This window comes from Lepidochelys kempii, chromosome 10 (assembly GCF_965140265.1).
Source record: "Lepidochelys kempii isolate rLepKem1 chromosome 10, rLepKem1.hap2, whole genome shotgun sequence".
Classification (NCBI taxonomy): domain Eukaryota; kingdom Metazoa; phylum Chordata; order Testudines; family Cheloniidae; genus Lepidochelys; species Lepidochelys kempii.
In genome coordinates, this window is record NC_133265.1 from 23,223,619 (window position 1) to 23,246,687 (window position 23,069).

At 41.1% G+C, this 23,069-nt stretch overlaps 1 protein-coding gene across 1 annotated transcript in view; it reads left to right on the forward strand.

Annotated features, from left to right (window-relative positions):
- Positions 1–23,069, forward strand: part of LOC140918001 (uncharacterized) — a 152,295-nt gene that overhangs the window by 23,393 nt on the left and 105,833 nt on the right. Inside the window, exons 9-13 of the mRNA XM_073361527.1 lie at positions 1,219–1,284; positions 9,373–9,476; positions 13,756–13,921; positions 18,187–18,366; positions 21,198–21,350. Of these exons, the coding sequence (XP_073217628.1) occupies positions 1,219–1,284; positions 9,373–9,476; positions 13,756–13,921; positions 18,187–18,366; positions 21,198–21,350 (669 nt within the window). The remainder of the gene's footprint in view (positions 1–1,218; positions 1,285–9,372; positions 9,477–13,755; positions 13,922–18,186; positions 18,367–21,197; positions 21,351–23,069) is intronic.

Consider the following 23,069-nt stretch of genomic DNA (forward strand, 5'->3'; position numbering starts at 1 on the left):
GGTGTATAGCTGAGGACCCAAAGTGGAATGTTTGGATTAGCAGTTAGCATTGTCATAAAGCACTGGCTGATGGGTTTGAGTACTGCTGGCATGATCTCGTGTTGAGATTCTCTTCCAGCCTCCAGAATTGAGATGAAAGATCCCTGTAAACGGATTTGTTAAATGTAAAGGGTGTCTTGGGAGCCTCCACTCACCATTTGCTGTCACACATCTTTGTTTTTGGGGGGCAGGGAGAGGATGGCTTCACTCTCTTGCTCTGTTCGTTATTCAGTCTAATTGTGTAACATAGGGACTAGGATGATAAAGTGGTGTTGTGAAGGGCTTGATCCTTGAGGTCAATGGGAGTTTAGCCTAAGGTCTGTGTGATTTGATGTTGCAATAATCCGGAGGGACCCCAGGCAGGTATATAGGGCGTTGTCCGTAGGCACTGTCCATGCTTGCAGTCCAAGGGGGGTGGTTAATCTGACCCATTACTTACGTTTCAATTACCATAAAGATTATGGATCATATCCTGCTGTCAGCTATGCTGGTGTAAAAGAGCCACTCCAGATTTACATCAGCACAGAGTGAGTGGAGAATTTGGCCCTGTCAGTCCAATCCTGTAAAACATGGATCTCAATGAGAGCTGTGGGTGTTCGATGCCTGGCAGGAATGGGCCCACTTCCATGGGGCCTTAATCCGCTCAAAGCAGCCTAGCACACTTCAAGCAAAACTCTCTTGTCTCCACTGAGGGAGTGTGGACCTCTCAGGCAATATTTGGTTCTGGTCAATGGTTAATGAGCTCAAAGGGTGAGTACAGGTATTTGTTCAGTGTGGCATGAGACTCGGGGTTAAGGGATAGGGTTGGGGAGAGAGGTCACAGTCACAACTGGAACAGGGGGACTCCAAGTCAACCATGCTAAGTTACAATCTCAGTAGTTACTCCTAGACTATTAGGTGGCTCTAATTGTTTGACCCTTGTAACACAGGCCAGCAAAGGCCAGTGAGTAAGAATAAGGCTGGGGAGAAGGAAGGAGGACTGCCTGGATCTTTGTTTGGCATGATAGAACATTCCCTGAGTATTGGGTAGTTTGGCTGCCCCTTTAGCTGAACAGCCGGGAGCAAAGTGTGACTAGCAGAGCTATAAAAGTAACCTCTCCTCCTAAATGAGTGATTAATTTTATATGTGTTGGACCTTGCAGAGGGAATGTGTGATGGCATTTAAGAACAAATTATGAGGCTCTGTGCTGTTTGGAAAATGTCATAATACTGCCACCTTGGACTCAAGAAGCTATTTCAAATAAGGTATGGAGCCTTTTTAAAATGCAGAATCTAGGAGAAAGTGTCCCCAAGGGAATGATAGTTAATTTCCCCAGTAGCCATTGAGTGTCATGTGTGTCTCCAAAAAGTCACAATGACTTCTTGTATGGGAGGCTTGTTTTGTAAATTGCTAAGATTAGCACAAGTAGCTGTTGTCTGTTCAAATGCCCGAAAGAGAGTTAAATTATTCATAATATGCATGTCCCAACACTGGAGACAATTGGTTGTCAGCTGTTTTCACTGTTCCATGGGACTCCTTCTGTGTGACAAGAAGTTTGAAATGGGTCCTGTATTATTCCCCCAGCCCCCTTTTTCTGTTTTTCATTCACCTCATTCCAACCAATAAAATATCCTCTGGGCCAGGAAGAGAGTTATGGGAATGGCCATGGCGTTGTCTGGGAGACTTATTCCTTGGCATCCATGTGTCGCTTATTTGTCTCCCTATTGTCTGGCTCTGAATGAAGCAAGATTATGCATTTCATTCAGGAAACAAAAACAAGAATAAATAGAGAGGAAAATCCCCCAAAACAGTGAACAGTGTGAAGGAGGAGGGGGAAATTGTGTCACTCCCCAGGAAGCTGAGCGTTTTTAAAATGCCATTATGAGAATGGATTGAATTTCAATGTGGATGGAGATTAGCTAATGGACCGTTAACGAAACAAGCACAGAATTAAAAAAAAAAAATCAAAGAAAGGAGAGATGCAACTGTCACTTTCAGAAACTCTTGCCGTGAGACTCTGATGCAGCTTCTGCAGTGGCCTCCATTAACGTTGTGGTACTGGAGTGTAAGCCCTTGGGAATGCAGCCCTCTATTCACCAAAGTGGTGCGGCAAGGACAGTGGCACAGTTAGCAACCCGCACCCCCAGCTCTGAGCTGGATGAGTGACCTCTAGGATCAAGAGGTTAGTTTGTTCTCCATTCCCATTCATTCCTTGGCCTCACTCCTAAAGTGTTCAGAAAAGTTGCTAATTAGTACGAATTTGGGTGGTGTCTGTGGGGTGGACGCTTGTGTGCTGTGAGTTGGACTCATGGCTTTTGACTCTAGGAAGCAAAGCTGAATCCTTCCCTGGTAACATAAGTAATGGAAGAGAAAAGGAGATGGGGAGACAGTATAGATTGCTTTGCTTTTAGCAGCTACGACTGTTCCTTACCTCCTGAACTTGTCAGTACTTACTCTTAGTGCACAGTTGGCCTCAGTTATGAACAGAAAATGTCACATACCCTGAATGCTTAGAAGACAGAAATGGAACAGGTCTGTTAGGTCACCTTGTCCCTCTCAATGCCAAGCCAGGACTGCACCCCACTAAACATCTACTGCTGTTTTGTCCAGTCTAGTTTTAAATATCCCAAGTGATTGGGCTTCTGCCATTTCCCATGGGAGACTGTTTCACACTTTAATGGAGCCCACTGTCAAGCAGTATTTGCAGACCTTAGGTGGACTACTTTTGTATGGATCTAAATAATTCCTCTCCTTCCTTGATGTTTACATGATCCACATATTTGTTGACAGTTATCATGCCTTCCCTTAGCTGTCACTTAGCAAAATGATTGCTTTTAAAATCTTTCATTGTAAGCCATCTCCTCCTCCCAGCCATCAGCCAGTTTTGTTGCTTTTCTATGAACTCCTTGGAGTTTGTCAATATCTCCTGGTAATGCCGTGCCCTGAAATGACTACAATATTCCAGGTGTTTGTGCATTCCAGCTGTTTAAGAGAGGGACCTTTACCCCAGCTTTTACATATGCTGCCTAAAATTGTGTTAGCTTTTTTTTACTACCCTACTGTGTTGTAAAGTTATGTTTCATTTGCTCTCTGTTCCCACTTCCAAGTCTCTTCCGGCATTAATACTTCCTAAGTTTCTCCTTCCCATTGAATATTGGTAGGTTGGATTATTCTCCCCTGAACAGAGATTAATCTGATTTTTCCAAGTAGAATCACATTTTGTTATTTTCAGGCACCTTTGTATTATTCCGCTGTACTCATTGGGGTTCACAGCTCCGCCCAGCTGAATATCTGCATATTTCTTTACTCTTTACTCCCTCTCCTAGACCTTTAATGAAAATACTAAACGATACTGAGCCTAACAGTGATCCCTATGGCACCTCGCTAGGCATCTCGTTCAAGCTTTGGTGTAAATTATTAACCTGTATTTACTGTCCTGCTGGTTTTTAGTCTGAATCACGTTTGTATCCCAGGCCATTTGAATTAATGTTATGAGTTGGGCTGGCTGAAATTTTTTGTCTAAACTGTATTTTGTCAGACTTTTTTTTTAAATAAATGAACTTTTCCATGAAAAAGTACCTATGTTTTGTGAAAACCATACACTTTTTGGCTGAAAACTTTTGGTTTTAGATGAGGATTTTCAGTTTTTCAACATAGAATTTTCCACAAGAAAAGAACTGAATTTTTCAACCAGCACTAGTTGAGAACAAGTTTTCTGCAGACATGCTAGCAATACCCAAATCCATCTATTGCTTTCCCTTGTCCACCAATCCTTATTGCTCATGATTCCATTATCCTCTAGAAGTTTTATGAGTGGTTTTCCTATTTTACTTAGTTAGAAATTAATCATATACATGTGTAAAGCTCTACTATTTATCTATCTTAGGTACTTACATGGCTCCCACGACCATAGTGATGGGAGGACAATCTTTAGTATATTTATCCTCACAACACCACTGTGAGTTAGGGAATTATTATTATCCACATTTTACAGATGAGAAATGGAGGCAGAGAGAGCCTAAATGACTTGCCAGAGGTTACACAGGAAGTCTGTGATAAAGCAGGGATTTGACTCCAGCTCTTCACAAGTCCTAGGTTAACACCCAAACCAATGGACCATTCTCCCTCTCCACTGACACATCCATTGTGAATTCAATAGTATTGTGAGTGTTATAAATCAGCACTGAACTTGGCCCAGAAATACAAATATTCTTTCATTGCTTCACTACAGGTTGCAATGGTCTTTTTTAACCTTGATGTTAGGTGGTGTTGAGATGGGGTAGTCAGGTAAGCTGTAACCTTACTGAGGACCCTTCACTCAGCATTAAAAGTGATTTGTTTTTCCTCTTACACACACCTCAAGAAATTTTGTAATCCTAGCAAAAACATAAACAGTATTTCCCCCTCTTTGACAACATAAATATTAGCATGTATTTGAAATTGGGAGGTAATGTAATAAACTATGAACTGAAGAGATGTTTAGTTTTTTCCAGATAAAAGTATTTTTGTTGATATTAAATACAAGCATTTACTCTGTTTAAATCTTAATACCTTATTTGCTGCCAACCACTAGAGCTTATAAAGTCACAAGGGGTTCAGCTTGATTATTAGTGTATGGGTTTTATGCAAGTATGGTTTCCTTTTATCTGATATTATTAGCACGCTGCTTCTGAATTACATAGTTCCCTCTTCACCTTACTTACTTACTATTGAAAACTGAAGGTGTCTTAGATTTCTTTCTTAAATTGAACATGTGTTAGAAAAATATAACTTCCTTGAATTGAAGATGAGTGCTGAAATGAAGTGGAGTTGGTCTGATGACGCCCCTACATTATCATTGCTTGGGGCATTTTTCCCAATCTCCTGAAATGCTTTCTTTAGACCCCAGTCATCAGCAATTCTTTCTTACTTTGATTGGACACTTTCATCCCTTTCCTTCTCTGTCAGACCTTTCTTTAGTTGTCGCACATTTCCAGTCAGCTAAATCAGGGCCATAATAAGGTTAAGCATTTAAACATATGCTTAATGTTAAGCCTGCATGTGCTCCCATACCCTGTTCATCAGAGAACTAATGCCCCGATTCAACAAGGTATTTCAGGGTGTGCAAATCCCAATGAAGTCAATAGGACTTCAGCACCATCTTAAAACTGTTATGTACTTGCCAAGTAGGGGTGGGATTAAACACACGCTTAAGTGCTATGCTAAATTGGGGCCTATATAGTACATGTAGTTAAAGTTAAGCTAGTGGGATACAGATATTAAAGATAGCAGGAAAGTTACAAGTCCTAGGTCTTAGGCCCTGATCCAAAGCCCATTGAAATCTGTGGCAATTTTTCCATTGATGTCAATGGGTTTGGATCAGGTCCTTTAGTTATTGCATTAGTTTAGAATTGAAACTGGGTAAAAGTTTCAAAAGTGTCTCAAAGACTTAGGAACCACAGTCCTATAGAAGGACAGTGGAGTTTAAACTCCTACAGGATTTATAAACGTTACCCATTATTTGTTATGTGTCCATTTATAAAGAGCAAAATAAGTGTATTATTCAGTCTAAAAAGACTATTATTAGAATAAAGGAAGCAGCAACAAGGAAGAGACACAATAAAGAGAGAGCACAGTGTGTGTGGATGGGTGTATCTCCTTCTCACTGACTGCAGCACCTCTGAGAATAAAAAATGGCCACCCACATGCCCCAGTTAGGAGAGCGTTTAAGCATAGTGCGTAAATCCATCTGTATTCAGCAAAGAACTTAAGTGCTTGAGTCCTATTGACGTTTTGTAGCTACAGTCAAGACTGCTAAGATGCATAAGACCAATTTGTGAACCCCTTACTGCACTGGTCAGCAGTTACTCACACAAGTGCTCCCGTTGACTTCAGTGAGGCTACTCATGTGAGTAGCTACTGGGTTATCACCCTCATGCCCATCCCTTGTACAGTAAACTTCTGACCCAGATTTTTACCAATGCTTTGGAAGAAGTCTATTATATACTTGTCTGGATGTTGTGCTGGATACAGGATATCAATGACTCTCCTAAGTTTATAATGTTCAGGGTTTGGTGGTTTCATTTTTGAAGGTGCCTGTAAAGATAATGCAGGAATTATCTTTTTCTTTTCTTTTTGTTGGTGTATTTTATTTTGGTAAGATTAATGTGCTATTGCTGAGCATAGTCCAGTTAGAACAAAACCTTAAAGAGTAATACCCACACACCGATCTGTGAAAGTATTCTCAAAAAAAGGTATATGGTAAGAGATTACTCCATCTGCTTACATAGTGCCAGCTTCTTTTTAATGAAAACCTCCTGGCAGGCTTTAATGAAAATCTAATTCTGGCATGGGATTATAGCACGTTCTCGTTGCTCTTGGAAGCAGTTCTGGAGCTCTCATTTTCCACATAAATAGTAAGAAACATGTAAATGATCGGGCTGTTTACTGAGGAGGCAGTTCTGTGTAGAAACCCACTGCAAGTGTACAGGATCACAGGAAATTTCAGGACAGCTAGAAGTTAGGGAGCCAAATTAGGTCTGCCCCTTTCTTTGGAGCTTTGATTTGGCAGAATTAAACCACTCTCTCTCTCTCTCTCTCTCAATCTCTGTGTATATATTTATACATATATATACACACACACACAAGACCCATAGTGATGTCTTTCGGGTAAGAATAATATTTTTACTTTACAGCCTTTCAAATCCAAAATGAATAATTTAAATGAATCCAATTAAAGTACAACACCAACTAAAGCTTGGACACCTTAAAATGTATGGCATGTTAAAAGAAACACACAAGTCTCCAGGTGTAATAAAATATCATCCTAATCCTACAGGAGATCAAAAATACTTGGAATAAATAGGGTTTATCAAAATCAGAGGTGTTATTTGGTAAGTAATCCCCTTCCCACCAGAGGACAGTCTGTATGTGGTTAACAGGGAGTTTCAGATAATTGGGGTTTGGATAGATAAGACTCCTGTATAAAAATCAAATGCACACTGTCTTTGTTGAGCATGCATAACTCTATTTATACTAAGTGAGTGGTGCGCACTATGCGGAGAATACAGACCTACGTTTGTTTAATGTGGTTTCTTGATGCACAATTTTCATTACTTTCAAGTTGTATGGTCTTTGAGGGTTTGTTTTAGTGATTTCTAGCTTGGAGCATTTGTATATGACAGTGGTACTGACATAAAAAAGGGGGACTAGCTCTGGTAACCAGATGAAAAGAGAATCTACCACAAGTATTTGTTTCAGGGAAAAGGTTTCCATTAAAGAAGGAGACAATCAATCACTTGTGAGTTTCCATAGTAAATCTCTACACAAAAGTTGAAAAAAATCAGAACACGTGACTAGAACTGTACAGGAACCAGAATTTCCAATTTGCAGGCAATTTAATTTTTAGATGTTTTTCTAAACTAAATTTAATCAAAATTGACACGTTCCCCTGGAAAGATTTGATTTTGAAGACATCGTATTTTCTGATGGAAAAGTGTTCCATCAAAAAAAATTTGACCAGCTCTAAAAGTGACCATGAGAACTACAGAGAAACATTTGCTTTTCTCCAAGTGTATCCATCTTAAAATATCACAGTTGAGTATTGGCCAAGATGACCAGGTAGATTCCAAAATAAGTCTCATCAGGAGTAAGCATGGAATGAAGAGTACTGAAAAACTTTACCTGGAAAATGTTGTCTTAAGAGTAGAACTCGCCACATCCTGAAGGAGGCACCTGACTGGGGAAAGAAACTATGGTCAAGGAATAGATGCCAGACCTGCAACAAACAAGCCCATAATTAGATACAAGATACTTCACTAAGGTGGTGAGGGGAGGGAGTCGCAGCCCAGGGGCACTGTGGGTGCTGGGCAGGGGACGCAGCTGCTTGGGGGGGGGCATTGCAGCCCAGGGGCCTCCGCTCTGCCCCAAGCCCCGGTTCTGCAATTCCCATTGGCTGGGAACTGCAGCTAATGGGAGCTGCGGGAGTAGTGCCTGCAGGCAGAGGTAGGAGCCTAGGGAGGGGAGTTGCTGTTGCCCTTCCGGGGACACCCCCCACCCCCAGTAAGCACCGCCCCGGCCCCCAACCCCCAGCCCTGAGTCCCCCCACACCCAAACTACTCCTGCTGGGGAGTGGGGGTACCCGAGACTGCCTGAGCAGCAGCCGGTATGCCTGGCCCAGGGTCGCCTGAGCTGCTCAAGTGGCCCCTGGGCCAGGCACACAGGCCTCTGCAGATGTCAGGGAGGTCACGGAAAGTCACGGAATCCATGACCTTGGTGACAAACATGGAGGTTTAACTATGACCATTCCTGGAAGGGATGGCTGTCTGCAAAAACTGGCCAACTGGACAAGATCTGCTTGTTTAGTTAAGCTTGTTTCCAACATTGGGCTTTGGAGAATGAAAGTTAGCGCTAATAGTGCATTATACATCCAAAGGGGCCTTGGGAAAAGCAGCCCTTCTTCACTCCTTATCAGTGTATCATAGACTTACACAATCTAGTTCAGTCACTCTGCTTTTCAGTGCCTTCTTAGAACTGGAACACTTGATTTAGTTCCAAACCAGCGTTCTTTTGCTCCAGCTACATGTACATTGATGTGGCAATGAACTAAATACTAAAAGAGGCACTGTTCAATTTAGGCCCAAATTTTAACGTTTTAAAATAAATTGACATGAAATAAATTCTCTCAGCTTTGCGTGCGTTACTTCACAGAGGGAAGATGTAACCATTACTAAATCACTAAGATAAATGATGTTTTGCATAAGTGCTAGGTATCATATAATATTACACTTTGTGATTGTATTGTTTGTATTGTAGTAATGCCTTGGAGCTGCAGTCATGCAGCAGCACCCCATTGTGCAGGGTGCTGTCTGCTAGGTGTAGCTGCTGTATCTAAGAGCTCTGTGTAGTTCAAAAGCTTGTCTCTCACTCCAACAGAAATTTGTCCAATAAAGGATATTACCTCACCCATCTTGTCCCTCTAATATCCTGGGACCAAAACTGCTATAAGAACACTGCAAACAAGTGCCGTTCAAACACAGAACAAAAAGATGGTCCCTGCTCTAAACTGTACCCAGTTACACTGTCATTGATTTGTATTGTGGTAGTGCCTTAAGACCCCTAACTAAGATTGGGACCCCATTGTGGTAGGGACTTTGCAGACAGTTAGAGGCAGTCTCTTTCCTGAAGAGATTACAATCTAAACAGAAAAGACAGACCAAAGGAGAGGAGGAGAGGCAGAACCACAGAAGAGGGGTGGCCAAAGATGACACTGCAGGCTCAGTGGTTGAGCTAAATCCCACTCCAGTGCCCTATCCACTGAACCATGCTTCCTCTATAACTATTATATAACCTGTACTGTCGTCCTTTATTTCTAGACTGCAGACCTCTTCATGAGTCTGGTGTTTGAGCTTCGAAGTCTCTCTGCTGACACTTTAATAGGCCTTTGGCGTAGATCTTCATTTAAATGCAGGGACAACTGGTAAGATTCCTTTAACAGTGATTAGCTATATTCTTTGAAAGTAAAGAAATGTATTTCCTTTACCTTTATTTTGATCATATCCTACGCCAAAATAGTTGTGTTAAGTTCTGCTCTGCTCTACTGTGAGTCTTATTTCAATGACCGAAAGATGATGTTCCCCTTCAAGCATGCATCTCAATAACTTTCCAAAGTATGTATCAGAGTGTCTTCAAACAATTCCAAGACCCACTTCCCACAAAGCCAGGTGATTTCTGTGACAGAATATAGTGGTAAGTGCACAAGAAGACTTGCATAGCTCTCCAAAAGAAAGGAATCTGCTGGCTCATATTTGAAATAAGCTTCTCAAACGGTCAGTGGCAAAGCCCTGTCTTGGGTTCACAGGTATGTGTTTTGAGATGTGCTTTCAGACAGGATCAATGGTCTTGTAGTTAAGATGCTGGATTGGGATTCAGGAGATCTGGATTCTATGACCAGTTTTTCTACAAACTCCCTGGACTCCTTGGTCAAGTCCCTTGATCTCTCTGGGCCTCAGTTCTCCATCTGTAAAACAGGGATAACAATGCTTCATTTCTCTCATTCTTTGTGACTTGTCTGTTTAGATTTCGGGGCAGGTAAAGTCTCTTACAATGTGTTTTTTGGAGTGATCTGAACAGTGGGGCCCCCATCTCTGTTGCGGCCTTTAGATGCTGCTGTAATGTAAATGATAACCATGGTAGCGTCTCCTATGAGTGGAACACTATACAGCCCCTGCTTATATTTTACCACCTAGCAGGTCTGATTCTCTTCTCTTCCAAGGCCAGAACGGACCATTGAGATAATCTAAACTGAACTATATAACAAAGGCCATAGAACTTCCTAGAGCAGATCTTTTAGAAAAACATCCAATCTTGATTTTAAAATTGTCAGGGATAGAGAATCCACCACGACCCTTGGTAAACTGTTCAATGGTTAATTACTCTCACTGTTAAAAATATATGCCTTATTTCCAGTCTGAATTTGTCTAGCTTCATCTTCCAGCCACTTGATCGTGTTCTGCCTTTCTCTGCTAGATTGCAGAGTTCATTATTAAATATTTATTTCCTAGGTGGGTACTTAAAGACTAATCAATTCATCCCTTAGCCTTCTTTGTTAAGCTAGATAGAGTGAACTCCTTGAGTCCATCACTATAAGGCATGTTTTCTAATCCTTTAATCATTCTCGTGGCTCTTCTCTTTATGCTCTCCAATATATCAACATCCTTCTTGAAGTGTGGACACAGTATTTCAGCAACATTTTGCACCAGTGTCAAATACAGAGGTAAAATAATCTCTCTATTCCTACTCAAGATTCCCTTGCTATGTATCCCAGGATCGCATTAGCCCTTTTGGCCACAGCATCACACTGGGGGTTCACGTTCAGCTGATTATCCACCACAATCTGCAAATCTTCTTCAGAATCACTGCTTCCCAGGGTAGAGTCCCCCATCCTGTATGCATGGCCTACATTCTTTGTTCCTAGATTAATACATTTACATTTAGCACTATTAAAACACACATTGTTTGCTTGCACCCAGCTTACCAAGTGATCCAGTTCACTCTGAATCAGTGACCTCTGACGTCTTTATTATTTACCACTCCCCCAATTTTTGTGTCATCTGCAAACTTGATCAGTATTAAACTGGTGTAACTTCACTGCCTCTAATGGTGTTGATTCTGACTTACACCAGTGGAGGTGAAAAGAGACTCAGGCCAACAGAGTCAAAGTTAGCACAGCTGTATGAATGTAAATCAAGGCAAGAATTTGGCCCAGAAATCTATAGGGCATGGGTGTATGAAATTGGATTAAATACAGTGAATGAGTCCATTGAAAACAGTACAAATAGTATGGGAAGGGGGAGCACATAGAAGAGGATTTCTGTTTCAAGGGTGTTTTATGTGTATCTTCTACAGTTCCCAATTTAATGTGTTTGGTATTTAATGCCAGTGCTGATAAATGTGGCCACTGTTAATGGTATCCGTGTAAAGCCTTTTCCACTAGAAATGCCCTGCCAGTGCTGGTCATTGATCCAGCACAGTATGCAGAGTTGCCTTCTCTGTCCACTTCCTCACGAAGAGAACTTTCCAGCCATTCCAGGAACAATACCAATGGGAAGCTCAGGTCATGCTCAGGTTACATCTGGATGTAAATCAAGATTTATGTTGTTAGGCACCTGCCATAATGGAAAAATATGGAAAATCCCGGTTAAGAAAATCTCACTGGGAACATTATGAACTTTCTAATGTGGAATGAATTAGAAGTGGCAGCTGCTCCAGATGTGCTTCATTAGAGGAATAAATCTTGATTGATGTTCACCAAAGCTGATGTGTTTGATAAGGAAAAGTAACATGTTCAATTTGTTTTACAGCCATCTATAGTCTGTTCCCAGAATAACAGTGCCAATTGTGCAGGAAATGTGATTGGTGGAGTGGAGGATGGGATATTTCTGTGTGTGTTTGAGGGTTTCACTAGACACTGGGAGTCTAGCTATTTTTGTTCAGTTCTCTGGGAGTGTTGTGTTTCTAAAACATTGTCTCAGTCCTGACATTTTTGCATGCCCAAACAAGTCATTTTTGTTTCAATTTTTATGCATCTTGTCCAGCTATTCCTTCTCAGTTAGTATAAATCAAACAATCTGGAAATTATGTATACGTGTTGGTTGGAATCAGGGCAAGGAGAATCCTACCTTGGTGAAATCATGAATACCTGGACGTTGTCAAATGATTATTGTTGTGGGCACATTAAAAGGTTCTGAGGTTTGGTGTAGCTCAAGATAAGTACCAAACAGATGCTTAACCCAACATTATCAAACCTTTTGAGGTTGCAAAATTGGTCTGGAGGCAACCTTATTAAAAAAAAAAAAAAAAGGTTTTCTTATGAGATTTCTGCCACTTCCTTCCTTCAGTCCTACCAGAAATACCATGACAATAGCAGAGGAAGGTGAAAAAGAAAAGTAATTTTAAAGTGAACAGAACGTTTGGATTCGTTTTTGCAAAAGTTTTGGTCTGTTCTTAACTGATCCAAACCAGTTTGCCTAACCCTAAAATTATATCCTTCCTAATGGAATGTTCTTTCACCAACAATGCTGACTGCATGCAAGGAAGGTCAAAAATCCCTTTCAAGCCTTTCCAGAGCTGACTAAAAAAACCCTCAACCAATGTCCACAAAAATGTCGTCGATAATGCTTTCCCAGTTTTGATTGAAGAAACTTTTAGGTGGAAATTATTTCCTTGATATAATCTAGAGTTGGGCCTCACTCACAACGTTTGATCAAGGTCCAAACATCTCTAATATTGGGGATGGTTCAGATCTGAGGGTTTGGATCTTTGATAAGGCTTAGTTCTACGCTATTTTGGTCAATTAGTTTGTCCCTCAACTTCAGTAAGAGTGGGATCAGGCCTATAATCTTATTTTTCTTCCTCCTTCTGACAATGTGGGCTTTCTTAACAAATACAAGTAAATATATTGAGAACTGCAAGCATAGAAACAGGCATTTAATGTGCTTTCAGGCCAAAATATTATCTAGCTTAGACTAAATTTTCTGTACAGCTGCTCTGGATTTGTAACAATGGTTCATGCTTCACTTGACACAAACATGAAAAATTGGCATTAACTCTACATTAGTTATAAGAAAAACCCTAAATCACTTAATTTCTCTCATGCTGACAAATAGCTACATTATTCTTCAGAGAAAAATCACAACTGTAGGTCATCTTCTGCCGATAGTAGTCTAAGGCTTTATCTACATGGGAAAGTCTTACCAATTATACCAGTATAGCTACACCAGTATAGCCCCCTGTGTGGACATTCTTCTTCTGCTATATAAATACCTTTTTTCAGTTTAGCAATAAACACCTTCCCAAGTGACATAATTCTGAACTGCAGACATAAATGACTAAGATTTGAGACATTTCAGTCTTTAGGTGCCCAATTTGAGACATCTTAGAGGGACCTATTTTTGAGAGAGGGACGCTGAGTCCTTTCTTGAAAATCAAGTCCCTTGAGGAGACAAAAAACTTGGGATGCTCAGAATCACTAGTCACATTTGAAAATCTTGGCCTAGGAGGTCCAGCACTGCACCCGCTGAAATCCATGTCAAACCTCACCTTGACTTTTGTAGGGTCAGGATATGCCCCTCAGTTTTTTAGTGGGCTTTTATTTCCATTGAAGCAACCTCAGTCTCAGGAAGACAGAAGGCAAATATTCTTTGACTCTGAGGTACTTCAGTTCATGTAGGTTTTGATGTTTTTCTGTTGTGTTTCAGGCAGCCGCTAGTAGATGCTCTCCCATCGTGTGCTACAGAGGCCTGTGTTGTCCTGATGAAAGAAATTATTGTTGCAAAAGAAGTGGAAGAGGACAAAATGGAATCTTTCCTTTGGTCATTGTCATTCATTCCTGAGCCCACCACAGGCATGATCAACTCTCTTGCTGTGAGCAGACAAGTTTTTCATTTTATCATTAAAACCATCTGGTTCCTAGCCTTGGCATTTAGACTATTCGTCTCACTCACACTCAGATTTACACGAAACTCTGCTTCTGGAGGTGATTTTAGTGATGTGTTCTGGGAGTGGACTGAAACTACCAGCTCATTTCATGTAAGACTCCAGCAGAGGGTGCAAAGAGCCTTTAGTTACTGGTGTTTGATTTGAACCAGCAGCATAGATATAGAAGGGAAGAGACTGAACTGGCCCCTCATGGGTGCTCTCTGTGGGTCAAGGTAGAGGTTCAAAGGCAGGACAGTGTGAGGAAGCTGCTATTCTTGCAGGTTCTGCTCTCCCTGTTTTTTGGATAGAGGGCTTCATTCTCCAGTGCTGTCAATTCAGCACTTTTTCACGAGTATTATAATGAACACCCACAGACATTCCAGGCTCACAGCTACTTTTCAGATTTTGGCTTGTTAGTTGATTACATGTGCTGAGTATTCACATTTTTATAGTGTGGTTTCCCCCTAAGGTAATATGTAATACAGTCCCTATGTGTATTACCATGTATACCACGAATTTCAGCTCAGAATGGCATTTGTCACCTTTCATGTATCATTTTCCAAGATTTGGAGGAAAGGATACAGGGAATTTTACATACACCCTAAAGGGCTCTAATGCTCTATGGTTTTTACATTGCACAATGCCCTCTTCTTTGGGCTTCACTTTCTGCAGGACACTATTATTGAAACTGCTGTAAATGGGCTTTTTTTTAGTGATCGGAGAGCCTCAAAAGATTTGGTTCAGTTTGTGTGCTTCTCTGAAGAAGTAACCACATTTCTTGGGTATGCAAAATTGAGCTCAGGATTGAGCTAAGAATTGAGCAAACTGGCAATGTGTTTGCAAGATTCCAAGTACTTCCTACATCTATGCAGACTGGAATGAGCAACCTGTCTTTTAATATTTCTACTCTGGGATCATGAATAGAGGTGGGTGTCTGTAAAAAGGAGAGAGCTATTGCAGCAATTCTCACTTAGTTTCCTCTGCCTGAGCAGCATTCCTTGTGATTTGTTTTTTTTAGTGACTGGAAAACAAGGTAATAAGACTGCTGGATAAAATAAATAGTAGACCAAATTCTGACCAAGGTACACAATGTTCCAAACTTATCTGTGGAAAAATGGCCATTCTTCCACAGCCCCTGCAGTGAACGGGGGACCAAGTGTAGGAAGGGAAGCAATGGGGCATGTTATACCTTTAGCATTTCTTGCTGGCTGACTCATGTAGTTGGTACACAAAAGTCCCATGGGAATTATTCCAGTTTTCAGTTATAATAAATCTCAAATACCCTGGTGGAGAAAGCAACATCAAGGCCAGATGGAGCATGTGGAGGCAGACAGGAAAAGCTTGCACAGATTCTTCTGTCCACAGCCAGCATCAGACCAAAGTGTAGAAATTACAGGCTGCTCCTGGCTGGGGTACCTTGGAAACTGGCTCCATGTGTGTGTGTCGTATCTCACAGCCGCTGAAAGGAGGAAGGAAGGAAATTCTATTTCTTACCTTTAATGGGGTAGAGAAGCCTAATGGTTCAGGAGGCAATGGCCGTAACTCATGACAGAATCTTCTTGCTGGATTTATGCAGGGGGATTGTGAATGTCTGATGTATCTGTGCCCAGTGAGTGAGAACTTGGGCCTGGTACATTCTTCCTGAGGTTGTCCTGTTCCATTTCAGGTGGGGATAGCTTAATAGCTACTTCTGTAGTTGACTGTGTTTGAGAAGCCTGAGTTCACTTTGAGGGAAAGTCAGCAATTGCAAATCATTTTTAAACAGTAAAATAACTGCATGGGTCTATTTGGCTTGGCAGCAAAGGGCCCACTTATTGGTCAGACTCATGAAGAATCATTCTCACAACTTGCTGTTCCCTATCAAACAATTACAGGCCAGGATAATAAAGCGACAGCTGCCAGAGCTTTGAAGGCTTTCCAGAATTCCTACTTCAGATAATTCATATCCAGCTCATTTAGCCTTCTGGGTCATTGCTTAAATTATGGGATTTTCAACAAAACCATATTTACTTCGGGGTGTATGGAAATATGGGGTTTGACTACAGCTTTATGGGACAAATAGAAACATATTTTGTGTCTTGGACCCACTTCGCTTCCAGTGCTCCTCTTCTCCAAAATGCCTGTAGTTGAGAAATGTTTACAATTCATGGCAAGTTTGTGCAGTGGGAAAGAATCTGCTAATGATTATGGAATACAAACAGTTCAGAGTAGGTTCCCATGTAAGCATATGGGCTCTGTTCCCGAAAACACATGTCTCTTTACTCATACAAGTGCTCACACTGAAATTTATTGTATGGTATGTTAAAATATTGACTGATGTGCACGAAATGAACAGCTCTGGTAGATGCACATAAATTCATTACACACTGACGTCATAAAGAGATGAGGTTGAATTTGTTAGTGTCCTTAGAATGCTGGGACCACAACTTTCGATGCAAAGTCTCCCTCTCTCCCTCAGCAGTAGTTTTTTCTGTCTTTTGCTTGCTCTGGCCGTTCCCTCCCCCCCACCCCCCCAGATGCTTTTCCTGCTCCATTTCTTCTTCCTCTGTCCACCCTCTCCAGCTGCTCTTTCTCTCCTTTCCTCCCAGGATTCTTACTCCTGCTCTCAGTCTGCTGGTTGGATCTGGGTTTGCAATGTTGCTACAGCAGCTTTTAACTTTCTATTTAGAAAGCTAAATTGGGAGAGGTTTGAAAAGTTCTTGGCTGGTCTCTTATTACGTAAAGGGCAATCAGAAACTGCTTGATTGCCAGTCAGTGCAACAGAGACCTGCTACTAGAGGGCACTTTTTAAAATTTCTGTGCTGAACTGCAAACTCCGGTTGTTTTCTAGGAGAAAAATAACATACCATCCTGTCAGGCATTAACCTATATGTATTCACATTTACAGCCTAGGGCCCTGTTACGATTGTGTATATACAAACAGCAACCATTTATTTATCATATTTATTTATAATAACTGCTTTTACAAGAAAGAACAAAAGTAGGGTGTACACGAGAGCGCTCATGGTGTGTCTCTCCTATAGAGCTGGCTGCATCTAAAAAGCAAATAGTAGTTGCCAAAGTGGCAGGAAGAGAAAATTTCAGTAGAGTGGTGCTGTAAAAAGAAAACAAGTCACAACAGATGCAAACTGTGCATAACCATAGGCCTGATCTTGCAATCCTTATGGACTCAGCTGGTCCTGGTCCCATTAAATTCAATAGAATTACTAGAGTAGTGGTCTGCAGGATTGAGCCCTGTAAGATATATTGGTCACACTTTATATTTAAGTTCCTTTTATAAAAGGCTAATAAATGATTTATAGGTTTGTAAGCATATTTCAGGCATAATTATATAACCACTTGTAACACACTAACATGTGTTTTAGGTTATTTTTCTTTATTATTTTTATTATTCTAGCACCAAGTCCGAGACCAGAACCCCACTGTGGTAGGTGCTGCTGGTTATAAACAAGCTGTTGGACACAATAACGAACTAATAAATGGTTAATAAACTGTTATAGTCATTTATTGTCTTTTATAAGCTATTTATCAGAGGAACCTTAATATAAAATGTGACTCATTATGAAATACTGCACTATTGCTATACCTCAATAAAAGTGTAGGTGATAATGTTATAGCCAACCTAAATTACATGCTCACTGCGCTGGTATCCTTAATTTAAAGCACTCCCCTGTTGAGAGTGCTGGACAATGGCCACTTGTATTAATCTCCTCCATGCACTGTACAGCACTTTTGCATCAAAAGCTTCTATTTGCTGCAGCTTCATCTTGAGTTGGAGAGCCCATTGCTATGGGGACAGGCAGTATATTTTACAACATAAACAATGTGAGTGTTCTAAGCACTGGGAGTGTCTTGGGATGCATTTCACTTGGTAGAATGGCCTTGAGTCCTCTCACTGATCATACTAATTCAGTCTTCACTTGAACATATGAGAGTGGTAGATTTTTCTCCATATCATCTGGGGTTTTCCTCTGAGTCTCCCCAACATGCTTTATATGAAAACCTTTCAAAGACACAATAGTCAGTATTTGAAAGTGGGGGCTATTTTTGGTGGCTTCAGAAGAGAGTATAAGTATAATTCATAAGGATGAATTAATTAATGCTTGTAAATCTCTGTGAAGATGTACATGCCGTCAGAGTGCTCAGGGTATTATAATAAATAGGAGGCTCACAGTTTTTAAGCAGCCTGTCATTCTTGTCTTGCTTTACAGCCTTTGCTGCAGTCACCAGGAGCAAGTCGGAGTGTCTTCTTAGGAATAACTGCTTTGGTGCATCACTTCTGTTCAGCTAACGGCGCCTGTGACCTTCTGCCTGCAATACAGATGGTGACAAGCATTCTGGAAGGATACTTGGGAGGAAACTGCACCTTGCAAGAATCAGGACTCAGCCAGGTAACAGTGAGTTAGACAAGAGTGGAGTAACCCTGAAGACAAGTTTCAAACAGCCATCCCTCTCTTTTTCTCCCTTTAGACATTATCAAAATAAGAACCTGTGTGATGAAAATGACATGCAATGGAGTGAGAATATGGATACCTTTGAATCTACAAGCACATGTTCTTTTACTCATTTCAGCTATATTCTTTAGTATTACATATGGCCAAAAGAGGCTTGATGGCCAGAAAAGAGTTGCCCTCATGGACATTCTTGGGTATTCAGACAACAAAACATTTTAGAAAATTGTCTAAAAGGGCACAAGAGTGTTGGATCTTTTCTTATCCTTTCTACAGATTTTAAAATTTTATTTGTAATGTATTATTTTAAAAGCTGTTGGATATAAAATGAAAAATCTTTTAAAAACTACAGATAACACATGAGAAATAATTTACCTGTCCCTTCTTTTTGACTGGTTTCATGCAGTTAGTGGTAGCTGTGACATCATCGGATGATGCACTCTGGGGAGTCACAGCATGACTGGAGTTGATTGACATGATGTTGAAGGACCTGCCAAGGAAAGGAGAAATGATATTGCGCTAGTTGATTGTGTGTGATTTCTCTGTTGGACTGGGAGCAATTCAGCCCATATTTCTGGATTCTTCATTTTAACTGCACTTCACCTTTAAAGAAATATCTTCCTTCTGTTTCACCATCCTCCTAAGCAGTTGGCTCCTTTCTCACACTTAGAGACCACAGTGACAGTGTACTAGATAGTAAGTGTAGCAGGACCCCAACTGCTATGCTAGCCAAGGTATTTTGCACCTTCTAGAATTTTAGGTCCCAATGTGCAAAGCACACTTGGTTTTAGTTATTTTTTTCATATCATCTGAGCAATCCTGTTCACTCTCAGTTCTGTTTACAGCAGTTATTGAAACACCAGGTTTTATGTAATGGGAATTTCAATTGAGCTTTTAAGATAAAAATTCCATTCCTGAACTTTTTTGACTGCCCCTGTGGGCAATAGAATTGTAGAAGGAAGATGGAAAGACAGACAGGAAAGATCTGTTGTATGAGGTTGTAGAGTCCATTTTCCTAGGGAGGGGCAGAATTGCTCCCTACTGTGTATCTTTTAGTGCTGTGCCTAGTCTGGTTTTAAATAACTCAGGCAATAGGGCTTCCACCATTTCCCTTGCGGGACTATTCCACAGTCTCATAGCTCTCACCATTAGGAACTATTTCCTGAGAGTAAGCCAGACTTCTCTTAATCTCTTCCACATGCATTTCTGACTAAAGCTGGGTTTCTTTTAAAAGGCCATACAAATAATGGAAGGGCTTTTTCCTTGATGTTCCATGCATGAGCTTCTCATGAAAATAATAATTTACATTTGCAGTCTTGAAGCATCCCAAAGGACTGTACAGGATCTGGCCAAGATGTTCAAACACAAAGCAAGGCACCTAAATAAAAACGGCTTGATTTTTGTGACCCATTGAAATGCAGCTGCCTCAAGAGGGGCAGGCCAAGCACCAGCTGAGCAACTGTATGGTACAATGGGTGAGGGGGAGAGGATATTTTGACTTATATTACTAATATCCATGCACGATCGAAAGAATCTCAAGCCGCATCATAAACCACCTACACTAAATAGGGTTTGAGTCTCCTTTAGCTCACACAGTTATAGCACTTGCTTACACATTTTAACTCTGCAATTACTCCTGAACTAAACTGATGTGTGTTTCTACGAACAATTCAAGGAGGGACAGCCTACGAGGAGTTGAACTTATGGGTATTGGGAGTCTAGGGATAGAGCTTGCTATTGAAAAGTTGTCATTTTCCAACAGTTACTGCGTCCATTGGTTTCTGAAATTCCTCCACTTTCCTCTATGCTTAGTATAGGACATGACCATGGTAACATTGTGGTAAATGACTTAATCAACCATGGCATTCGGAACCCCAAACCTTTACCACTAAGCATTTTACCCTGCAGCATTTTGATCTATAGATAATCAAACTGAGACGTAGCTTTCATATATTTGAAAATCGTCCCCGTCCCCCACTTGTTTAATTATCTGTGCCTTCACACTGAAATTAATGTGCATGGTATCTTTTGGATACTTTTGCAGCATCACCGTTCCAAACCAAATTTAATTTAAAAGGTGTTATATTGTTTATAGAAGAGCAAATTCTGGGTATGTACAGGCTTGTCTACGCCAGGAAGGGTTTGCCAGTGGAACTATAGTGGTAAACCCTTTTAGTGGAGTTGTACTTTATACTAGTTCCCTGAATGAAATAAGCGATATAAGCATATGGACTCTTTTGCCATATGTAGTGTATGCCATATGTAGTGTAACTGCATCAGCTTTTGCTGGCACAGCGTCACTTAGGGGTGCAAATTTTTTACACGCCGAACTGACATATCTATGCCTGCAAATCTTTTGAGTTGTGACCCAGCCTGATCCTCTGGCAGATAAGCAGATATTCTGCTATCACCTTCTCCGATCTAAACAATTGATTCCAGGCAGTCTCCAAGGACACTCTCAGTATTCACTGTTCTGAAATTTTGCAAGAAGAACACAGCAATGATTCAGAAGTGTCTGAAATGATACCTTTGCATCCTGGGTCCAAGCAGTTTTTCTCCGCAGTTCATTCTACAGATCTGCTCATGTTTGTGGTTCATTATTGAGAGTTCCCCATGCGGCAATAAAATGGTGAGCAGAGATCTGTTTTAGGCAGAATATTTTGAAAGAAAATGTGATAATATAAAAGTAATAAAATATCTTGTGCAGGTGATGGGATGTTTTTAGCAACCCTGATGTCAGTTTCCCATTTTACGTTGCTTTGTATTTTCAGCTGCAGCTAGTGTTAAAAGCAATTGGAAATGCAGGGCTGGCAGCAACATCTCTAACACCTGTCCTGAGTTCTTGTGCATCCCTGAGAAGCAACCCTACTGAAATCCGCCTGGCTGCCATACAGGCCTTCAGACGCATTCCCTGTGCTGCCAATGTAAGTGATATGTTCAGTGGTTGATGGTTTACTGGTGCTGTATTGGAATCGGTACTGTGTGAAATCAGGGACGCCAATTAGGGGGGGCAGGGGAGGGTGGGAGCTTCCCCCCGCCCCTGAGTTTCATACAGATGTGCAAGCTCCCAGGTGTAGCTCTTAACTGCAGCACAGCGTTAGTGTGAAAGTGTGAGTTCTGCAGAGGAGAGGTGTCCCTGGGGCAGGGAGTCAGTATTTTGTTGACAAAGAGTGATTAAGATAAGAAAGGGCGGGTGGATATGGAATATCCAAATTAAGGATATGGAAGTTTAGCCTGTAAAAGGGGAATCCCTCCATGGAGAGGGGGGAGGGGTTGTTTTAGAGAGAACACAGGGGATTCAGAAAAAATATAGCAAAGCACTGAGCCAAGGTGACATTCACCTTTTCATAGGTGAAAAGAAGGGGTCAAACCCAGGGAAGGGCTAGCAGTGAATAGCGAAGTTCCCACTCTACCTGTGGTACTTATGTGGCCCCATCACCATAGTATCTGAGGCTGTGCCTCACAATGTCTAACCTATTTCTCCTCTCAGCCCCTTGGGGAGGTAGAGCTGTGCTGTTATCCCCATTGTACAGATGGGGCACTGAGGCACACCCAGACTAAGAGCCAGATTTTCAAAGGTATTTAGGCACCTAGTGAGATTTTCAAATTCATTTAGAAGGTTGATGCTTTGTAAACACCACTAGATATCGAGCTGCATCTTTGGGTGCCTAAAAGCTTTTGAAATTCTGTCCTTAAAGCACTGAGGTCAGACAGGAAGTCCGTGGGGGGGAGTAGAACCTAGGTCTTTCAGGGCTACCTCCCTATCCAGCAGACGAGACCAGTCTCTCTCTCCTCTGCATGCTGAAAAAAAGAGGACCCTGATAGATGGTAGCAAAACCAAGGCAACCAGTTCTCTGAGACTCCAGCAAATGATCCCAGAAGGTTGGGATGGAGGTTGTGGTTGACAGCATGTAGAGCACCACAGAGGTCAGGAAGGATGGAGAATGAGAGTCAGATGAAAGGGGATCACTTAATTCCCAAGGGGTGGCAGGTTCTACCCAGGCTGGGTTGTACAGCAATGGCTGCTGTGTAATTTTACATTTTAACTGAACATTTAACACCTCTAGAGCCCCAGGCAGGTGCAGTCTTGCCCTAGTAGGATGTTTCCAAAGTGAAATGATCTATTCCAGGCTTGATGAACTGCAAAAAAGTGTTAGAAAGTAATCTAGATTTTTCTACAATTGTTGTATTCAAGAGTTAGTAACAAAAAATATACATTAAAATTTAAAACATAACCAGTGTCCCTTAAGTGACTTGATACATGATGTGAGAACATGTTAGTATTAGAGCTGAGCGGGTCTAATATTTATTTAATCCTCTTTTTTTATATATAGGAATTAGATACAGAGTCCTATCAGCTAATTTCTAAGCTATTATCTGGAAAAAACAAACCCTAGAGTTTTCAGGTGCCTAAGTAGCCCTTAGAATCATGGTTAAAGTTGCCCCCTTCCCCAATCTAAAATGGTGCCCCTGTGTGAAATAATTCTGGAGTGTGCAAACAAATAAGAACTGAGTATAAAAGCATCTCCCAGCAGAACTCTTTCCGCTGCAGGGGAGGTTGGGAAGGATTGTGTTCTTGTTGGAGAAGCAAAAAAAGCATTACAATGTTTATCTTGACAAATGTGATCTTTTCGCAGGCAAAA